Raw genomic sequence first — 21324 nt, 5'->3', positions numbered from 1 at the left:
TCCGCACCTGTCTATTCCCGTTGCTGCTGTGCGCCCCTCCGCGCCAACAATCAACAATCATATTTATAATTATGATAGTTTGTTAAACAACTTTTTCTGTGATGCATGACAATTTCTAATAAATGAAAAGGTGTTTGGGTATAGGTTATTCATGAACATCTTGCCTCGTAATATTTATTAACTACATAGTTTTACTAAAAAGCCCCGACAAACTGCTTTCAAAACTTATATCTCATATATAATTAATTTACTCCCTTTGTCTACGTGTCCGTTTCTCTGTCCCTGTGCGTGTGTGAATAAGATACAAAGTAATATATTTACTTGGCTTAAAGTGACACTCCGTTAGCCAGTACTCTGCCTGATGCAACCGTCTTGGTTAACAAATATCGCCTTTGCCCAGCACGGTGGTGTTTGGCTATTTTAGCCCAGTGTGACACTTTCACCTCAGTCACAAGGCACGCAAGATGGTCTGCAAAATAACGTGTCTTGGGCCCAAATGCAACTCTTCGGCTCCTCCTATCGGAGAACAAGAGTTACATCTTAAAGCGCAGCCTGAAGACTATTCCATCTCAAACATATTATGTTTTTGACAAATGAGATTAGACGGGATGTTTGAAAATACGAAGGCCGGGAGAAAAATGGTATAATTTATTCATTATTATCAATATATGCTTGTTTGTTGTTTAGCAATATTCAAGCTGAATGGCGACGGTCTGTAAATATTCGAGTCTGGACCAAACAATCCAGTGATCAGCAGCATGAGCATCGATCTGCGCAATTTGGATACGATGATATGTGTCAACCAAGTCAACGAACCTGACCACCTGATCCTGTTAGTTGCCTCTTAGAAGCATGAGTTGCGGAAGACCAATTCTGACCTGGATCTTAACAGATTTATTCACTATGGCCGAAGCCAGGTTTCACAGTACACGTGTTTGTAATACAGTTAAATATATGTTTCATCATGTAGTTACACGCACCACTATTTCTCTTTATCACCACCATTAAACGCAACGCATTGGATGCACGTGCACAACGCTGTAGCCTATACACGTGCACGGGGTGTCATTCATGATTTTGACGGTTTTCAAGAAGGTCGATAAATCACTGTAGACCATTAATTTTGACAATCATCTTGCATCACACAGTTGTTAGTGTTTGTTTCCAGCCTGGGTTTGGTTTGAAATTGAAAATCGTATACATGCAAATTTCACGTCATACACAATCATCTTTCAAGAGCGATTACTGTACAAACAACTATGGTCATAAGGATTTGAAAGTGGTGATGCACTCTCAAAACATTCATTATAATCATGTCAACATTCACATTGGCCCATTTTGTTCAATTGTATATTAAACATGAAGTCCCCCTACTTTCTTAAAGAGTATATTTACACCCATCCTCGATAATCTCCAAGGTAATTTACGATCACTCTCCACTATACCCTGGATGCGGCTTGGCCCGATAATTATATTACCTCCCTTTGCTGGCTCCGCATTCTCACAGTAGCTAATCAGCTAAGCCGCCGTTACATCCGAGCTTGCCAGTGTCAACAGAGATAGCGGACGCCGTCGCGAAGGTTTGTTCGCAGTGCCACTCAGATTTTTGGGGAAATCATACAGACAAATTGACAAAAACTTTAAAATAATATATGAAAGAACTCCTTCTACCTCTTTCAGAGTACCTCTTCATCAATTGTGTTGCTAAGTTTAAACGGTTAGATACTTTAAGAAGCGAAAGTGAGCTGTGACCCGTTCGCTCAACTTCCCAGCGTAGACATCTGATTGGATAAAAAGCCAGCAAAGGGGGGTAATAAAATCATCGGGTCAAGCCGTGGATGCATCCAGGGTACAGTGGAGAGTGATCGTAACGTATACCCTGGAGATTATCGAGGATGATTTACACTAAAAACACTTTGCAGCGAACAAAAGAAGCGCCCGTAAAATGTCAGAGTCTCGTCAGGACATCTCTATACTTTAAGACATCCAACAATATTTATCTGAAACTAAATGAATATACACCTTCGAATGGAATTTGGAAGTCATTCACATGAAAGGGAAGATGCATGGATGGCAACCTCTGTACTATAAGGAACACATCATTTCAGAGTATATTGTTACTCCTCCATCGGGTGATTTATGGTTGACAAAAACCGTCTTTTGAGGACGACCAACGTTTCCAGGTATATTCTTACTCCTTTATCAGGTGATGCATGGTTCGCAAAACTGTATTTTGAGGAAAACAACGATTACAAGTGTATTCTTTCTTACTCCTTCATCAAGTGATGAAGATATAAAAGAAGATAACATCCATGACTTTTTCCTGTTAATATGAGTATACTATTCATCCATTTTATTCGTTTATTCTCGTGTTTTTCTTTGTTTCCATTTTGTAAAGTATCTCTGCCACTATATACATCCCAATACCGGTCACCAACAGGGCGAACATGGTGTACAGTTTGACATAAACACATAAGATGCTGCTCAGAGCGAACGTCAACGTCGAGCCAAGGGCTAACCATGTGTGGGCGTTAGCAAACGCCGGTTCCTTCTTTTCTGGGAAATACAGAGCAACCAATGCTGAAAATAGAAATGGTGCAATACAGTGGAAACCCGCTTATCCGGACACCTTGCCTGACGGACAATATGTTTGTTTGTTTGTTTAACACCACACACAGCAATATTCCAGCTATATGGCCGCGGTCATATATAATATGTACCGGTGACAACATATACTCTGTATAAGATGCCTTATTTATTGGATAGCCCTTCCGGATCCGCACAGAGAATTTCAGTTACCAAATACACACTTTAGTGTCCCACTTACTTGACCGCGACCACACCTGGCGATGTTTGTTTTGTAATTCATCACACAGTTCCAACAACAAAAGGCCTGATATCATGTGATCGCAGTGTTTATTTAATACTGTTATTGCACGTACTTCTTATAAATATATTCACAGTATATCTACAATTATGTTTTAATCAATAGGCCTCCCTTTCATCTTTCAGAACGAAAATAACTAAAAATCAGTAAGACTGTTAAATTGATTATCATTTCTTATTATTGTTTATATTCAGGTGGTTGTAAACTGAATACTTACATATTATCTGTGGCAGGAAAATACTATCAGCAATTGCCCAGCCAAGAGGCAACAGGATTATATATTTTGTATCCGTCTCGTTTGGCGTCCAGAGGTATAGTGTAGTAAAGACAGCAGCATGTATCAGCGCCGCCGTCGCAATTAACACATGGCGTCCAGTGTACTTAGCTACTCGACTTGACACGAAGGTTCCAAATGCATTTACAGCCCCGTAGGCCGCCATGACAAACCCGACCATGTGGATCCCAATGGGGCAGCTGATGTACGACTGTGATGGAAGGAAACAATGCAATAATTGAGACGTAATCAATTACAGTTAATTTTCGTTAATCTGGATAGTACAGTTAGCACTGGCAGAAGAACATAATGCGAGAACAAATGATAGGTAATATGTGACAGTGAAAATCCGTTACTATTGGCTTAAGAAAACAATGCAATAAAAATTGGCATGTTATATGGTAGTGAAACTTCGTTGATCTGGATAGGACAGTTACCATTGGCGATTCTATGTTTCGTGGCATTATTGGTTTCGGTATGGGCAAATGCAACGTCTTGGTGCATGTTGTTGCGGTATAGAAACTACTGAGAAAAAAGGCGTGTAAGTGTCCCTTTAAACCAGCAAAATAAAAACATGAAAATTTGTCTGGCCAACTCACATACTTTTGAAAGTATGTTCTGTCTGTAGAAACATAGTCCAAAAGATTGATCTCAGGATTGTGATTGAACCATTGATCTTTTAGATTTTTAGTGGCCAGTGCACACTATGACCAAACCCTGAACTTTCCTGAAGTGACTCCCTGATAGCAAACAGCAACAAATGCACACCGCATCCCAATCTTTCTCTGTCTCAAAACAATAACTCTTGCTTATAATCTTCAAAGTTTGATTACCTCTCTAAACCTCTCTGCGACTCCAGGTGATAGGCACTAGACTTAACATGCTCAATGCCCAACTGTTACATAGCGTGTTGAAAAACCTTATACATAAAATTAGAGCTCTGATCAGACAGAACAACATCTGGCAAAGCAACTAAAGTGAAAAATTTAATCAAAGCCTTGGCAATCACAGGAGCGACAATCCTACAAAGAGGAATTGCCTCACGAAATCTGGTAGAAGCACACATTATAGTGAGAAGATACTGATTACCAGATTTAATCTTAGGTAGTGGAGCAACACAATCAATAATAACTCTACGGAAGAGATTCCTCAAAAGCCGGTATAGGAATTTTCTGATTTGGTTTTCCCCACAATTTGGCATGCATGACCGGTCTTGCAAAATTCAGCGAAATGTGCCACAATTTTCTCACAAGTTTTGTTTACACGCAAATAACCTGCCATGGGACTTTCATGTGCCAATGAAAGGACATGATTTTCAAATAGTTTTAGTACCACATTTTGGTGATACAATTAATATTGATTCTCCATGGGAACGTCTAGCGACCTACAGTTATTCATCAGAGGACCATCCTTGAAGTAATAACAAACTGGAACCTTGTTAACCTCCTTAAAAGAAGCAGCCTTACTAGCCAATTTCTGCAACTCAACATCCTCACCCTGTGCCGTAATAAGCTGCTCTCTAGAAAGAATGTGATCAACACCTGACAAATTATCAGACTTATCAAAAAAACTTGAAGAGTTATTTGACCCTTTGAAGATAAGTCATCAGCCTCTACCTCATAAAGAGAATGATCCATAAAGGTACCTGACAAATCATAAATGGAACCAATTGTCAAAGATGTCTTGGAAGAAATGCCTTTCAACATCAAACAAGTTTCTGCCCGGAAAATCATACTCCAACTTTTCTGCACTAACTCAACTCTCCAGAGTAACAGTGACAATAGGATCTGCACCAACTTTAGCCCCCATAAGATCATTACTGATCAACAAATCGAACCAGAACTAGGAGAGAGTCAAGAACACCAATATTCACCTCACTAGAAATCAGATCTGAAGTCAGATTCACAAAATGGAGAGGTGCAGAAGAATTACCACCTATACCCTGAAGCAAAACATCTGAGTTTTCTGAAGACTCATCAGAAATAGGCAAAATATCCTTCAAAATTGAAGAGATTGATGAGCTCCAGTATCAATCAAAATAAGACCGGGCCATGGGGTAGAATTATCTCTCATAGTAAGCGACACAGTGAGTTTCCTCTCCCCTGGCAAACTCTACAAGGAGCCTCGTTTTCCCTTTTATGAACCTGTATTTCTGATGATAAGCTTCCAGCACTTCATCCTATCGACAAGGCCGAATATACATGAACATTTCACTATTTTCAAAATGTATTTTATCTGATGATAAGCTTTTGCCAAAAGAGCACTAATTTCTTTGTCATAAATTTATTAGAACGGTCGTTTTTTCTTTTCTAATTTCAAGATCATTTTAATCTAGCCTGTTTAGGTCTTCTTTTTCTATGCTTCTATCGACAAGGGGGTTTTATATTTGCCGAATATACACCGATAAATCTGATCAAAACAGTTTGCAGTAGTAGTCTCAACTAACTTGTTTGCAAAAATATAGAAATTTGTATCATCGTCAAATGTCAAATGAATTCTAACCATCCCTTATATTAGAAATTACCTGTTAAACCAGCAAAATAAATACACAGACAGTTCTATTCAATTGTGTATTCAAACAAAAGTGAATAACAGCATGATTTATATAATACCTATTGGATCACAAATCTAAAATATTGGGTCACAAATCTAGAAATTAACTCAGTTTCCACAGATGCTTATTGAAAATTGTTGACAGCTGTTGAAGTTCAAAGATGGGACCAGTTGAGCAAAACTCCAGACAAATGAGTGTAAATCGAAAGTCCACTCTCCCTAACATACAGGTGCATGCCAACTACAACCATACACACAAGCCGACGGAAGCAAACCAGGCAAACTCCCCTGTCCACTCAACAGGTGTAACTACACAGCCCAAGTTCAAGGTGTGAGTTCAAATCCATACCCAGCACTTTAAACTTTTGTGACCCACAACAACTAAAAGTCAATCAATGTGATATTCTAATTGGCAAAAACACATCCTAATAATAATGTGCATATCGAGAAACTTTACCACATTTCGATTCTTAACTTAATGTCATCAACATTAAACATGCTGTTCTGTCGTCTTCATATTATCGCAATATCTACCTATTAAAATTTACATGGAAACAATCATTGATATTACATTTTCTAATTTAGAAATAAAATAAACCATCCACAATTTTCATTTTGAAACTAGTAATATATGTTACAGTGAAAATCCATTTATCAGAATGGAATAGTTGCCAGTGACTTAACAACATACATACAAGTAATCTATTAAAGCGGCATTCCATTAACACTTTCAGGATAACTATAATATGGTTACGGAGCTATATGCGTCGAATCCTTTGGCATTCCCAGATAAACGGCGTTTCGCTGTAGCTTACTCCACTACGATGACGTCACGCTGTTTTGAGTTCACTTGTATCTGAACAAGCAATTCACTTGCGGCTCTGAACGACCTTTTAACAGCATACTACATTCTACAGAACGTATATGCCAACCATAACATAATGTTATTCTACTTCTGTAACAGACTCTATGTGATTTCTTTGTTAAATGTGGTTTATGATAGGAAAAAGGTCCATACTGCGCTAACTTCCATGCAACAAAGTATCCCAAGGCAAAGACAGCACACACCATAAACTCACGTACAAAAGAAAGTACACACCTAGTGCTTTGGGGTCATTTTCCCCAAAACAATTTAAAATGTGTTTTCATTGTCACTTATAAGTGGCAAATATTGTGTACATTTTGCCAATAATAATATGCAATTGAAATTAACGGAAATGTGTTTTGTAATAGGCATCCAATGGAAGATTCGGATGCGAAAAACTGGGGACATGTTTACCCTTTTCGCGAACACCTGGTGTCATTGCTGATTTTTAGAGATCCAGTCATATATTTTCACATGTCATCTATTTCCGGAGGATAGTTTGTTTTCTTTTGAACTGGCTTTTATATTATCAGACGTGGCAATCTATTTTTTGACGCATGTATAATGTGAATTTTACGCCGTGATAGTTCAAAGTAGAATATGAAATTACATGATTTTTTAGATATGACTGCTGTAATAGATAAGTGTATATCTATTGTTAGTTGGCTATGAACTAAAAGATCTAAAATCACTCTGTAGTGCATTTTAATGTATTTTGCCTGATATACTTATGAGGGAGAATAGTCCGGTATTTCACTTTCGCCCGTGGAGTAGATCACCACTATGGAAAAAATTTACCACTGAAATGAAGTTATGGGCAGTTTGCTGATATGACTTACGAAACACGGATACTCCCAATTCCAGGCTGAGGTTCTATCAACTTGACCTAATGGGGTTCTATCATGACTGATAAAAGCAATTTAATAATATTCATTGATTGTTTGTTGATTAATGCCGCACGCAACAATATTCCAGCTATATGGTGGCGGTTTTTAAATAATTGAGTCTGGATTAGACAATCCAGTGATCAACATCTTTAGCATCGATCTACGCATCTACGTGTCAACTAAGTCAGCGAGCCCGTTAGTCACCTCTTACAAGAAGCATGTGCTGCTTAAGATCATTTCTAACCGTGATCTTCAACGGTGGTTTGACATGGGAGTTATTTCTTCTCCATTGGAAAATAATGACTGTACTCACCCTTGTGTAATCTCCAAAGAGGAATGATACCGCCACAGCGATGTACAGCAGCATAGGAACAAGAAAGATGAATTTCGTAGTAAACACAGTCACAAAGAAGGAAGACAGCGAGTCTTTCAAACTGGCTTCCGAAATCCAGGCACTCTTTGGTAAGGGTGAGAGAAAACATACGGTGATGACAAGAGCTAGTATATCACATGCCACAAAAACGCCAAGCATTATATGAACCACTCTCTCATCCGGAGTCAGAATGGTAGTTCCGTTAGTGGACAATGGACAATAGCCAGCTCCACAGACAGCCTGTGTTGTCACATTGCCATACGTTCCTTGTGTCAGGACCAACGATGACAACAAATTTCCCGGAATCTGTGTGGCTTGAAAAATTGCGTAGAACAGACCATTTAATTTACTGAGAACGACGTAGGTTTCTTGAGACGTCCTTTTGGCCAGAGAATAAGAACACACAGTGATGTACGTGCTCTGGCTGGTCCATAAGAAGCCAGAGATCCCTCCAAGAAGAAGTGACGCTGGAATCAGGGTGTAGAAAGTTGGGTAGAAGTTGGAAACGGTGTAGATGAGGTGACACACCCAGGATAGAATAATACATTTCTTGACGCCAAAATACCGTATAACAGTCGGTGCCAACATACCTGAGAACACGAACGCACCATACACTGCACTGATGGAGAAAACACCAAGGTCATGTTTCTCGTTGAGGCTGCTTTGAAGGTTCTGAAGGGCGTTGAACGCTGTTAATGCCGAGAGAAAAGCCGTAGCCAAAATCAAGCAGTTCCTGGTTTCTTTGCCTTGTATCGTTGTGTCGTTCCTATCTTCCTCGCATTCAGACGTCATAGTTTCTTTAATTCCTAACTAACAACAATGAGTTCATCATAATAACAAACAGTTTAATAACAAAATGTTTTACTAATGTTGTTTTGATTCGTCTACTTTTTGCTTCAAAGCTGCACTGCCATAATGATTGCAAAATGTCATTTGAATATACCTACAATAAAGGATATTTAAATTTATAAGAATGATAATTGTTTAATGAGGAAACAGTACCATATTCATTTGTCAGGATCGTGTCTATACAACAAACTGAAACCGCAGTAAATACCCGTGTACTTGTTTGCTACATATATGTTTATGTCAGTCTGCATTGACACCCGCAATGTTCTCCGTCAACTGGGGCGGTGGGGTAGCCTAGTGGTTAGATCATTCTCTCGTCGAAGCTAAGACCCAGGTTCTATTCCCCACATGGGTACAATGTCTGAAGCCCATTTCTGGTATCCCCCGCCGTGATATTACTTGAATGTTACTGAAAGAGGCTTAAAACTAAACTCACTCACTCACCGTCATCCATTTGAGATGAAATCAAGTGCTAGGCTTACTAAACCCGAAATGGACACATTCGTTTCTCATACGCAACAATCAAATCTGAATCGGGTTTAGAATACGTTCCAACAACCGCTGCTCGGTGAACTGGTTGATTGTTGGCGGACGGCAAACGACATTGCTCTCAATATCAACCACTGGTATGGCTGATACATAAGTGATTAGTTAGATGGAGTTGAACATTACAGAGTTTTAATTACATAGTCATAAAACGTCTAACGTGGATGAGTAACCCTTGCCATATTGGCCTTTTCGTTTTAAGGGTTGATTTAGGGTTTGTTTTATACTCACTGGTTGCGTTCATGCAGCTGGTGTATACCTTATAGAGTGGCGCGATTATAAACCTTTCTGCATCGATTGTATTAGTCTTATCGAAAGGACGCAGCACAGCCTTCAGTTACCTCTAACAGTGTTGATAGCATATGCATGTACATGTACGGCCTACATAACGTCCATGTCCTTCTCAGATAATACATGTCATGACATTTAAAACGGGCAGGTTACGGCTCCGTAATGAATGTAAACTGAGTATTTTCAAAGCCAGATATTGTTTCCTAATTCAGGGAACCAGTTTACCTTAGTGTGTAAGTGAACTGAAAACATCTTCATAGTTATTTTGCTCATCATACAACATGGAATATTTTTCGGCGGACTATCAAGACGTGTTTTTCCCTATTCATATTTCATGGATCAGTGAAGATCAGAGTTAACATTCCTGGACAAGTGAAGATCAGAGTTAACATTCCTGGACCAGTGAAGATCAGAGTTCGCATTCCTGGACCAGTGAAGATCGGAGTTCGCATTCCTGGACCAGTGAAGATCAGAATTAACATTCCTTGACAAGTGAAGATCAGAGTTCTTTGTACTTCACATCATGTCTGTACCATACGCAAAACATGTGATCCAATGTGAGCCTAAATACGCACAAGAGGTTTGAGGAATCGTATTATACTGGTACCGCCACACCAGCATTGAAGGGAAGTGGGACAGCCATGTGGTTAAAGCGTTCACTCCTCACGCCGATTCCCCACATGGGTAGAAAGAGTGAAGCCCATTTCTGGTGACCCCGCCCTAATATTGCTGGACTATTGCTAAAAGCGGTATACTCGCCATACTCACTCACTCATTCTTGTGTTAACCCTTTTATTGCAGTCCTCTCATATGATAATATTGTTACTTTATGCAACTGAAGGTCAGGGGTCCTACTTGGGAGTAATACGGTATTGTTCTGTTATCTATAGAACGGATGCTGATTGGCTGGGTATTAACCCCTGGGGCATCATGAACATGGTGGAATTCATCAAACATTACTATGATGTAAAGTAACACCTGACCTAAAAATAGAATCTGTCCTGCACATGGCAATATTGCGGCTTCCACAATAGCAGTGTGACCTTAATCCAGTCGAGATGATATGGGGTATTCTAAAAGGCAATGTTACAAGATCAAATGCCACGTTCAGATTACGTGACCTACCCGCTGGTTCAAATCACTGTTGATATGTGGCGACACTGTGTAACTAAGGTTGTCAATGAAATTGAAGCAGGTTACTGGTCTCGTGATGGTTTCCAACAGGCAACTGTCGCACCAATTGTTATTTCCATCAGCTCTGACTTTGATGCCACTGATAACGAAGTCATGGATCATTCAGAATAGATTTTGAAACGCTCCCCTCCGCACCTGTCTATTCCCGTTGCTGCTGTGCGCCCCTCCGCGCCAACAATCAACAATCATATTTATAATTATGATAGTTTGTTAAACAACTTTTTCTGTGATGCATGACAATTTCTAATAAATGAAAAGGTGTTTGGGTATAGGTTATTCATGAACATCTTGCCTCGTAATATGTATTAACTACATAGTTTTACTAAAAAGCCCCGACTAACTGCTTTCGAAACTTATATCTCATATATAATTATTTTACTCCCTTTGTCTACGTGTCCGATTCCCTGTCCCTGTGCGTGTGTGAATAAGATACAAAGTAATATATACTGAGTCAAAAAAGAAACTTCACAAAATGTAATTTGAAAAATAATGAATAATTTTTCTCTGATGATACAGCTATGTATCCGAAATGGGATCCCTATCTTTCGACTCTAGAAAAACGTTAGCAAAACCCACTCAAACCCATCCGTTCGTCGTGCAAATGACGTTAGTGCCAAATCAGGTTTTGCACGTGCAGTCGATCACGTGTTTGCATTGGCCTCAAGAATTGAAAAAACACTTTTAAACCACAGTTCTAACGGTACTTGAAATGCCACGATTGTCAAATGTGCAACGTGAACGTGCCGTTGGCATGTTGCAAGCGGGAAGATCAGTTATTGACGTCGCAAGAGCAATGGGATGCAGCCGTCGTACTGTGTATGACTTGCGAGGTCGTCTACAACAAACTGGCACCACTTCTGATCGCCCAAGGTCGGGTCGTCCACGTGTGACGTCACGAGCAGAAGACCGTCAAATTGTCCTACGTCACCTACGTGACAGATTTCTGCCGGCTACACGAACCAGGGCTGAGATGTTTAGAGGTCGACTGTCCTCACAGACCATTCGAAATCGGTTGCGGGCTCTCCATTCTCGACGTCCATATCGTGGGGCAATATTGACGCCGTTTCATCAACGTCAACGTCTGCTGTGGGCCCAACGTCACCTCCGATGGATCCAGAGAAACTGGAATCGAGTCGTCTTTAGCGATGAATCCAGGTTTACCCTCAGATTCGCGGACGGCAGACATAGAGTCTGGAGACGACGTCGTGAACGGTATGCCAAATGTTGTGTACAGGAAGTCGACAGATTCGGGGCCGGAAGTTGCATGGTGTGGGGTGCTTTCTGTGGGAACAACCGTTCCCGACTTCTGGTCATCCGTGGAAACCTCACAGCTGCTGCTTACCGCGACCAGGTGCTCACCCCTGAACTCGTTCCTTTCATGGCGGCTCATGGCCCAGGTCTACACTTCCAGCATGATAATGCTCGGCCGCATACCGCGATGTTGACACGAAATTTCCTTCAAAACGCTAGAATCAACGTCATGGACTGGCCATCGAGGTCCCCTGACCTTAATCCAATAGAGCACGTTTGGGATGCACTTGGGAGAAGGCTTCGTGGTCTTAGGAACCAACCTCAGAATTTGCAGGAACTTGTCGCTGCCTTGCAAGAGCAAAGGCGCAGAATCCCCAACCATGTGTTCACAAGCATCAGGCAGTCGATGAGGAGACGGTGTTTGGCAGTGGTGAATGCGCGGGGCGGCCATACACGATATTGAACTGAGAAATTTCGCATTTTTATTCTTGTGACTTGACATTCTGTATACCCATGTTTTGGAACGGCGGTGTAGCCTAATGGAACTGATTATGGCACTGTCAGTGTATCGAGTACATCACACAGATCTCAGCAATGAAATAATAACAATTTAACCATCTTGACATCTCTTGTTCGTTTATAGTGCCCTGAAGAAAGAATGTGAAGTTTCTTTTTTGACTCAGTATATTTACTTGGCTTAAAGTGACACTCCGTTAGCCAGTACTCTGCCTGATGCAACCGTCTTGGTTAACAAATATCGCCTTTGCCCAGCACGTTGGTATTTGGCTGTTTTGGCCCAGTGTGACACTTTCACCTCAGTCACTAGGCACGCAAGATTGTCTGCAATATAACGTGTCTTGGGCCCAAATGCAACTCTTCAGCTCCTCCTATCGGAGAACAAGAGTTACATCCTAAATCGCAGCCTGAAGACTATTCCATCTCAAACATATTATGTTTTTGACAAATGAGATTAGACAGGATGTTTGAAAATACGAAGGCCGGGAGAAAAATGGAATAATTTATTCATTATTATCAACATATGTTTGTTTGTTGTTTAGCAATATTCAAGCTGAATGGCGACGGTCTGTAAATATTCGAGTCTGGACCAAACAATCCAGTGATCAGCAGCATGAGCATCGATCTGCGCAATTTGGATACGATGACATGTGTCAACCAAGTCAACGAGCCTGACCACCTGATCCTGTTAGTTGCCTCTTAGAAGCATGAGTTGCGGAAGACCAATTCTGACCTGGATCTGTACAGATTTATTCACTATGGCCGAAGCCAGGTTTCACAGTACACGTGTTTGTAATACAGTTAAATATATGTTTCATCATGTAGTTACACGCACCACTATTTCTCTTTATCACCACCATTAAACGCAATGCATTGGATGCACGTGCACAACGCTGTAGCCTATACACGTGCACGGGGTGTCATTCATGATTTTGACGGTTTTCAAGAAGGTCGATAAATCACTGTAGACCATTAATTTTGACAATCATCTTGCATCACACAGTTGTTAGTGTTTGTTTCCAGCCTGGGTTTGGTTTGAAATTGAAAATCGTATGCATCCAAATTTCACGTCATACACAATCATCTTTCAAGAGCGATTACTGTACAAACAACTATGGTCATAAGGATTTGAAAGTGGTGATGCACTCTCAAAATATTCATTATAATCATGTCAATATTCACATTTGCCCATTTTGTTCAATTGTATATTAAACATGAAGTCCCCCTACTTTCTTAAAGAGTATATTTACACCCAACCTCCAAGGTAATTTACGATCACTCTCCACTATACCCTGGATGGGGCTTGGCCCGATAATTATATTACCTCCCTTTGCTGGCTCCGCATTCTCACAGTAGCTAATCAGCTAAGCCGCCGTTACATCCGAGCTTGCCAGTGTCAACAGAGATAGAGGACGCCGTCGCGAAGGTTTGTTCGCAGTGCCACTCAGATTTTTGGGGAAATCATACAGACAAATTGACAAAAACTTTAAAATAATATATGAAAGAACTCCTTCTACCTCTTTCAGAGTACCTCTTCATCAATTGTGTTGCTAAGTTTAAACGGTTAGATACTTTAAGAAGCGAAAGTGAGCTGTGACCCGTTCGCTCAACTCCCCAGCGTAGACACCTGATTGGATAAAAAGCCAGCAAAGGGAGGTAATAAAATTATCGGGTCAAGCCGTGGATGCATCCAGGGTACAGTGGAGAGTGATCGTAACGTATACCCTGGAGATTATCGAGGATGATTTACACTAAAAACACTTTGTTAATATGAGTATACTATTCATCCATTTTATTCGTTTATTCTCATGTTTTTCTTTGTTTCCATTTTGTAAAGTATCTCTGCCACTATATACATCCCAATACCGGTCACCAACAGGGCGAACATGGTGTACAGTTTGACATAAACACATAAGATGCTGCTCAGAGCGAACGTTAACGTCGAGCCAAGGGCTAACCATGTGTGGGCGTTAGCAAACGCCGGTTCCTTCTTTTCTGGGAAATACAGAGCAACCAATGCTGAAAAAAGAAATGGTGCAATACAGTGGAAACCCGCTTATCCGGACACCTTGCCTGACGGACAATATGTTTGTTTGTTTGTTTAACACCACACACAGCAATATTCCAGCTATATGGCCGCGGTCATATATAATATGTACCGGTGACAACTTATACTCTGTATAAGATGCCTTATTTATTGGATAGCCCTTCCGGATCCGCACAGAGAATTTCAGTTACCAAATACACACTTTAGTGTCCCACTTACTTGACTGCGACCACACCTGGCGATGTTTGTTTTGTAATTCATCACACAGTTCCAACAACAAAAGGCCTGATATCATGTGATCGCAGTGTTTATTTAATACTGTTATTGCACGTACTTCTTATAAATATATTCACAGTATATCTACAATTATGTTTTAATCAATAGGCTTCCCTTTCATCTTTCAGAACGAAAATAACTAAAAATCAGTAAGACTGTTAAATTGATTATCATTTCTTATTATTGTTTATATTCAGGTGGTTGTAAACTGAATACTTACATATTATCTGTGGCAGGATAATACTATCAGCAATTGCCCAGCCGAGAGGCAACAGGATTATATATTTTGTATCCGTCTCGTTTGGCGTCCAGAGGTATAGTGTAGTAAAGACAGCAGCATGTATCAGCGCCGCCGTCGCAATTAACACATGGCGTCCAGTGTACTTAGCTACTCGACTAGACACGAAGGTTCCAAATGCATTTACAGCCCCGTAGGCCGCCATGACAAACCCGACCATGTGGATCCCAATGGGGCAGCTGATGTACGACTGTGATGGAAGGAAACAATGCAATAATTGAGACGTAATCAATTACAGTTAATTTTCGTTAATCTGGATAGTACAGTTAGCACTGGCAGAAGAACATAATGCGAGAACAAATGATAGGTAATATGTGACAGTGAAAATCCGTTACTATTGGCTGAAGAAAACAATGCAATAAAAATTGGCATGTTATATGTTAGTGAAACTTCGTTGATCTGGATAGGACAGTTACCATTGGCGATTCTATGTTTCGTGGCATTATTGGTTTCGGTATGGGCAAATGCAACGTCTTGGTGCATGTTGTTGCGGTATAGAAACTACTGAGAAAAAAGGCGTGTAAGTGTCCCTTTAAACCAGCAAAATAAAAACATGAAAATTTGTCTGGCCAACTCACATACTTTTGAAAGTATGTTCTGTCTGTAGAAACATAGTCCAAAAGATTGATCTCAGGATTGTGATTGAACCATTGATCTTTTAGATTTTTAGTGGCCAGTGCACACTATGACCAAACCCTGAACTTTCCTGAAGTGACTCCCTGATAGCAAACAGCAACAAATGCACACCGCATCCCAATCTTTCTCTGTCTCAAAACAATAACTCTTGCTTATAATCTTCAAAGTTTGATTACCTCTCTAAACCTCTCTGCGACTCCAGGTGATAGGCACTAGACTTAACATGCTCAATGCCCAACTGTTACATAGCGTGTTGAAAAACCTTATACATAAAATTAGAGCTCTGATCAGACAGAACAACATCTGGCAAAGCAACTAAAGTGAAAAATTTAATCAAAGCCTTGGCAATCACAGGAGCGACAATCCTACAAAGAGGAATTGCCTCACGAAATCTGGTAGAAGCACACATTATAGTGAGAAGATACTGATTACCAGATTTAATCTTAGGTAGTGGAGCAACACAATCAATAATAACTCTACGGAAGAGATTCCTCAAAAGCCGGTATAGGAATTTTCTGATTTGGTTTTCCCCACAACTTGGCATGCATGACCGGTCTTGCAAAATTCAGCGAAATGTGCCACAATTTTCTCACAAGTTTTGTTTACACGCAAATAACCTGCCATGGGACTTTCATGTGCCAATGAAAGGACATGATTTTCAAATAGTTTTAGTACCACATTTTGGTGATACAATTAATATTGATTCTCCATGGGAACGTCTAGCGACCTACAGTTATTCATCAGAGGACCATCCTTGAAGTAATAACAAACTGGAACCTTGTTAACCTCCTTAAAAGAAGCAGCCTTACTAGCCAATTTCTGCAACTCAACATCCTCACCCTGTGCTGTAATAAGCTGCTCTCCAGAAAGAATGTGATCAACACCTGACAAACTATCAGACTTATCAAGAAAACTTGAAGAGTTATTTGACCCTTTGAAGATAAGTCATCAGCCTCTACCTCATAAAGAGAATGATCCATAAAGGTACCTGACAAATTATAAATGGAACCAATTGTCAAAGATGTCTTGGAAGAAATGCCTTTCAACATCAAACAAGTTACTGCCCGGAAAATCATACTCCAACTTTTCTGCACTAACTCAACTCTCCAGAGTAACAGTGACAATAGGATCTGCACCAACTTTAGCCCCCATAAGATCATTACTGATCAACAAATCGAACCAGAACTAGGAGAGAGTCAAGAACACCAATATTCACCTCACTAGAAATCAGATCTGAAGTCAGATTCACAAAATGGAGAGGTGCAGAAGAATTACCACCTATACCCTGAAGCAAAACATCTGAGTTTTCTGAAGACTCATCAGAAATAGGCAAAATATCCTTCAAAATTGAAGAGATTGATGAGCTCCAGTATCAATCAAAATAAGACCGGGCCATGGGGTAGAATTATCTCTCATAAGCGACACAGTGAGTTTCCCTCTCCCTGGCAAACTCTACAAAAGCCTCGTTTTCCCTTTTATGAACATTTCTGTATTTCTGATGATAAGCTTCCGGCACTAACTCATAAGCTATTAGAACGGTCGTTTTAACAAGATCATAATCTGAGATTTGCTCTATCGACAAGGCCGAATATACACCGCTCAAAACAGTTTGCAGTAGTAGTCTCTCATGCATCTCGGAAACCATCCCTTATATACCTGTTATACAGTTCTAGAGAATTCTAACAAAAAAGCATGCCACACTACAACCATCTAGAAATTACTCAGTTTCCACAAGCGGACGGAAGCAAACCAGGCAAACTCCCCTGTCCACTCTTAACAGGTGAAAATACACAGCCCATGTTCAAGGTGTGAGTTCAAATCCATACCCAGCACTTTAAACTTTTGTGACCCACAACAACTAAAAGTCAATCAATGTGATCTTCTAATTGCCAAAAACACATCCTAATAATAATGTGCATATCGAGAAACTTTACCACATTTCGATTCTTAACTTAATGTCATGAACATTAAACATGCTGTTCTGTCGTCTTCATATTATCGTTATATCTACCTATTAAAATGTACATGGAAACAATCATTGTTATTAAATTTTCTAATTTAGAAATAAAATGAAACCATCCACAATTTTCATTTTGGAACTAGTAATATATGTTACAGTGAAAATCCATTTATCAGAATGGACTAGTTGCCAGTGACTTAACAACATACATACAAGTAATCTATTAAAGCGGCATTCCATTAACACTTTCAGGATAACTATAATATGGTTACGGAGCTATATGCGTCGAATCCTTTGGCATTCCCAGATAAACGGCGTTTCGCTGTAGCTTACTCCACTACGATGACGTCACGCTGTTTTGAGTTCACTTGTATCTGAACAAGCAATTCACTTGCGGCTCTGAACGACCTTTTAACAGCATACTACATTCTACAGAACGTATATGCCAACCATAACATAATATAATTCTACTTCTGTAACAGACTCTATGTGATTTCTTTGTTAAATGTGGTTTATGATAGGAAAAAGGTCCATACTGCGCTAACTTCCATGCAACAAAGTATCCCAAGGCAAAGACAGCACAAACCATAAACTCACGTACAAAAGAAAGTACACACCTAGTGCTTTGGGGTCATTTTCCCCAAAACAATTTAAAATGTGTTTTCATTGTCACTTTAAGTGGCAAATATTGTGCACATTTTGCCAATAATAATATGCAATTGAAATTAACGGAAATGAGTTTTGTAGTAGGCATCCAATGGAAGATTCGGATGCGAAAAACTGGGGACATGTTTACCCTTTTCGCGAACACCTGGTGTCATTGCTGATTTTTAGAGATCCAGTCATATATTTTCACATGTCATCTATTTCCGGAGGATAGTTTGTTTTCTTTTGAACTGGCTTTTATATTATCAGACGTGGCAATCTATTTTTTGACGCATGTATAATGTGAATTTTACGCCGTGATAGTTCAAAGTAGAATATGAAATTACATGATTTTTTAGATATGACTGCTGTAATAGATCAGTGTATATCTATTGTTAGTTGGCTATGAACTGAAAGATCTAAAATCACTCTGTCGTGCATTTTAATGTATTTTGCCTGATATACTTATGAGGGAGAATGGTCCGGTATTTCACTTTCGCCCGTGGAGTAGATCACCACTATGGAAAAAAATTACCACTCAAATGAAGTTATAGGCAGTTTGCTGATATGACTTACGAAACACGGATACTCCCAATTCCAGGCTGAGGTTCTATCAACTTGACCTAATGGGGTCCTATCATGACTGATAAAAGCAATTAAATAATATTCATTGATTGTTTGTTTGTTGATTAATGCCGCACGCAACAATATTCCAGCTATATGGTGGCGGTTTTTAAATAATTGAGTCTGGATTAGACAATCCAGTGATCAACATCTTTAGCATCGATCTACGCATCTACGTGTCAACCAAGTCAGCGAGCCCGTTAGTCACCTCTTACAAGAAGCATGTGTTGCTTAAGATCATTTCTAACCGTGATCTTCAACGGTGGTTTGACATGGGAGTTATTTCTTCTTCATTGGTAAATAATGACTGTACTCACCCTTGTGTAATCTCCAAAGAGGAATGATACCGCCACAGCGATGTACAGCAGCATAGGAACAAGAAAGATGAACTTCGTAGTAAACACAGTCACAAAGAAGGAAGACAGCGAGTCTTTCAAACTGGCTTCCGAAATCCAGGCACTCTTTGGTAAGGGTGAGAGAAAACACACGGTGATGACAAGAGCTAGTATATCACATGCCACAAAGACGCCAAGCATTATATGAACCACTCCCTCATCCGGAGTCAGAATGGTAGTTCCATTTGTGGACAATGGACAATAGGCAGCTCCACAGACAGCCTGTGTTGTCACATTGCCATACGTTCCTTGTGTCAGGACCAGCGATGATACCAAATTTCCCGGAATCTGTGTGGCTTGAAAAATTGCGTAGAACAGACCTGTTAATTTACTGAGAACAACGTAGGTTTTTGAGACGTCCTTTCGGCCAGAGAATAAGAACACACTGTGATGTACGTGCTCTGGCTGGTCCATAAGAAGCCAGAGATCCCTCCAAGAAGAAGTGACGCTGGAATCAGGGTGTAGAAAGTTGGGTAGAAGTTGGAAACGGTGTAGATGAGGTGACACACCCAGGATAGAATAATACATTTCTTGACGCCAAAATACCGTATTACAGTTGGTGCCAACATACCTGAGAACACGAACGCACCATACACCGCACTCATTGACAAAACACCAAGGTCATGCTTCTCGTTGAGGCTGCTTTGAAGGTTCTGAAGGGCATTGAACGCTGTGCATGCCGCCAGGAAAGTTGAAGCCAAAATCAAGCAGTTCCTGGTTTCTTTGCCTTGTATCGTTGTGTCGTCCCTGTCTTCCTCACACTCATATGTCATGATATTTCTTCCTAAATTAACAACAATGAGTACATTATGATAACAGTCCATGAAATGCAAATTTGATGAGTCATGTTGGCGTTTTCATTCTTTTTTCTTTCTCTTTTCTTTGTGACTGCAATGCCTTTGCATAAGTGAACCTAAATTGGCTATTTAAATCTATAAGAATGATAATAAATTATTTTAATGATGAAACAATACCGTATTCATCTCTCAGGACGTCTACACAATAGTGGGAACCGAAGTAAATACCGTGTAAGAGTTTGCTAAACATATTTATGTCTCAATCTGCATTGACAACCACGTTGTTTACCGTCATCTGCATAAGATGAAATCAACTGCAAAGCTTAGTAAGCTTGCAACCACTTACAAAATGGACAAATTCGTTTCTCATACACCAAAATCAAGCTTGATTCAGGTTTAGAATAGTTGCCAACAACCACTGTTCGGTGAATTGGTTGATTGTTGGCAGACAGCGTAAGATATTGATCTTGAATATAAACAAGTGGAATGTGTGATGATACGTAATTGACTAATCAGCGCCATCGTGTGTAAGCTTCAATATTACCGAGTGTAGGGTTAACAAATGACCATACAACATGAAAACGAACATTTGAAAATGTAAAGATATAGGATAAGTAGAGGATTTAACGTGCAGATGACTAATCATTACGCTACTGGCATTTTTGTTGTGAGTGTTGATTTAGAGTTTGTATTGTACTCACGTGTTGTTGTACCTGGCGTATTCTCTTGTAGATACGGCGTGATTATCAACTTAAAATCGATTGGACGAATCTTGCTGATAAAATGCAGCACCGCCTTTAGTTATCTGTAACATTGTTGCCTGATAACATATGTACGGCCTACATAACGGCCAAGTCCTTGTCAGATAGTATGTGTGATGTCATCTACAACAGGCACGTTACGCCCCCGGAGTGAATGCAAAATTATGTTTTCAAAACCATATCTCGCTTTCTAATTCTGGGAATAGCAGGAAACTTCAGAGTATAGAAGTGAACTGGATACATCGTCACAGCAATTGTGCCCGTCACACAACATGGACATTTTTTAGGGAGAATTATGAAAACGTGGATCCGTGGAGATTCGTTAAGAATTGGTCTTCAGCAATCCATGCTTGCCGTAAGAGGCGACAAACGGAATAGGGTGATCATGCTCGCTGACTT

General features: G+C 40.0%; 2 protein-coding genes across 2 annotated transcripts; both read right to left on the bottom strand.

Moving 5' to 3' along the window:
* Nucleotides 1-2347: 2347 nt before the first annotated feature.
* On the bottom strand, nt 2348-7839 carry LOC124256265 (protein unc-93 homolog A-like). The gene is made up of 3 exons (XM_046690232.1): nt 7780-7839; nt 3105-3372; nt 2348-2580 (listed from the first exon to the last, which is right to left on the bottom strand). The coding sequence occupies exons 1-3, from the start codon at nt 7831-7833 to the stop codon at nt 2354-2356; spliced, it is 549 nt and encodes a 182-aa protein (XP_046546188.1). The 5' UTR covers nt 7834-7839; the 3' UTR covers nt 2348-2353.
* A 6113-nt stretch (nt 7840-13952) lies between these two features.
* LOC124256255 (protein unc-93 homolog A-like) lies at nt 13953-20140 on the bottom strand. The gene is made up of 4 exons (XM_046690220.1): nt 19939-20140; nt 19290-19615; nt 15030-15297; nt 13953-14505 (listed from the first exon to the last, which is right to left on the bottom strand). Exons 1-4 carry the CDS (start codon nt 20138-20140, stop codon nt 14279-14281), a joined length of 1023 nt encoding a protein of 340 aa, XP_046546176.1. The 3' UTR covers nt 13953-14278.
* Nucleotides 20141-21324: the final 1184 nt, after the last annotated feature.

This window comes from Haliotis rubra, unplaced genomic scaffold (genome assembly GCF_003918875.1).
Source record: "Haliotis rubra isolate DU_JTF1 unplaced genomic scaffold, ASM391887v1 Scf621, whole genome shotgun sequence".
In the NCBI taxonomy this organism is placed as follows: Eukaryota; Metazoa; Mollusca; class Gastropoda; order Lepetellida; family Haliotidae; genus Haliotis; species Haliotis rubra.
The sequence above is the reverse complement of the archived record's forward strand: the minus strand, read 5'-3'. Positions and strand labels throughout refer to the sequence as shown.

Excerpts from the sequence above, each read along its gene's own strand:
- LOC124256265 (XM_046690232.1), bottom strand. The coding sequence starts at position 7,833 with ATGCTGCTGTACATCGCTGTGGCGGTATCATTCCTCTTTGGAGATTAC. Across the intron at positions 3,373-7,779 it reads TCTTTGGAGATTACACAAGG|TCGTACATCAGCTGCCCCAT; the intron begins GTGAGTACAGTC and ends CTTCCATCACAG. Across the intron at positions 2,581-3,104 it reads TTTCCTGCCACAGATAATAT|CATTGGTTGCTCTGTATTTC; the intron begins GTAAGTATTCAG and ends TTCTATTTTCAG.
- LOC124256255 (XM_046690220.1), bottom strand. The coding sequence starts at position 20,140 with ATGACATATGAGTGTGAGGAAGACAGGGACGACACAACGATACAAGGC. Across the intron at positions 15,298-19,289 it reads TCTTTGGAGATTACACAAGG|TCGTACATCAGCTGCCCCAT; the intron begins GTGAGTACAGTC and ends CTTCCATCACAG. Across the intron at positions 14,506-15,029 it reads TATCCTGCCACAGATAATAT|CATTGGTTGCTCTGTATTTC; the intron begins GTAAGTATTCAG and ends TTCTTTTTTCAG.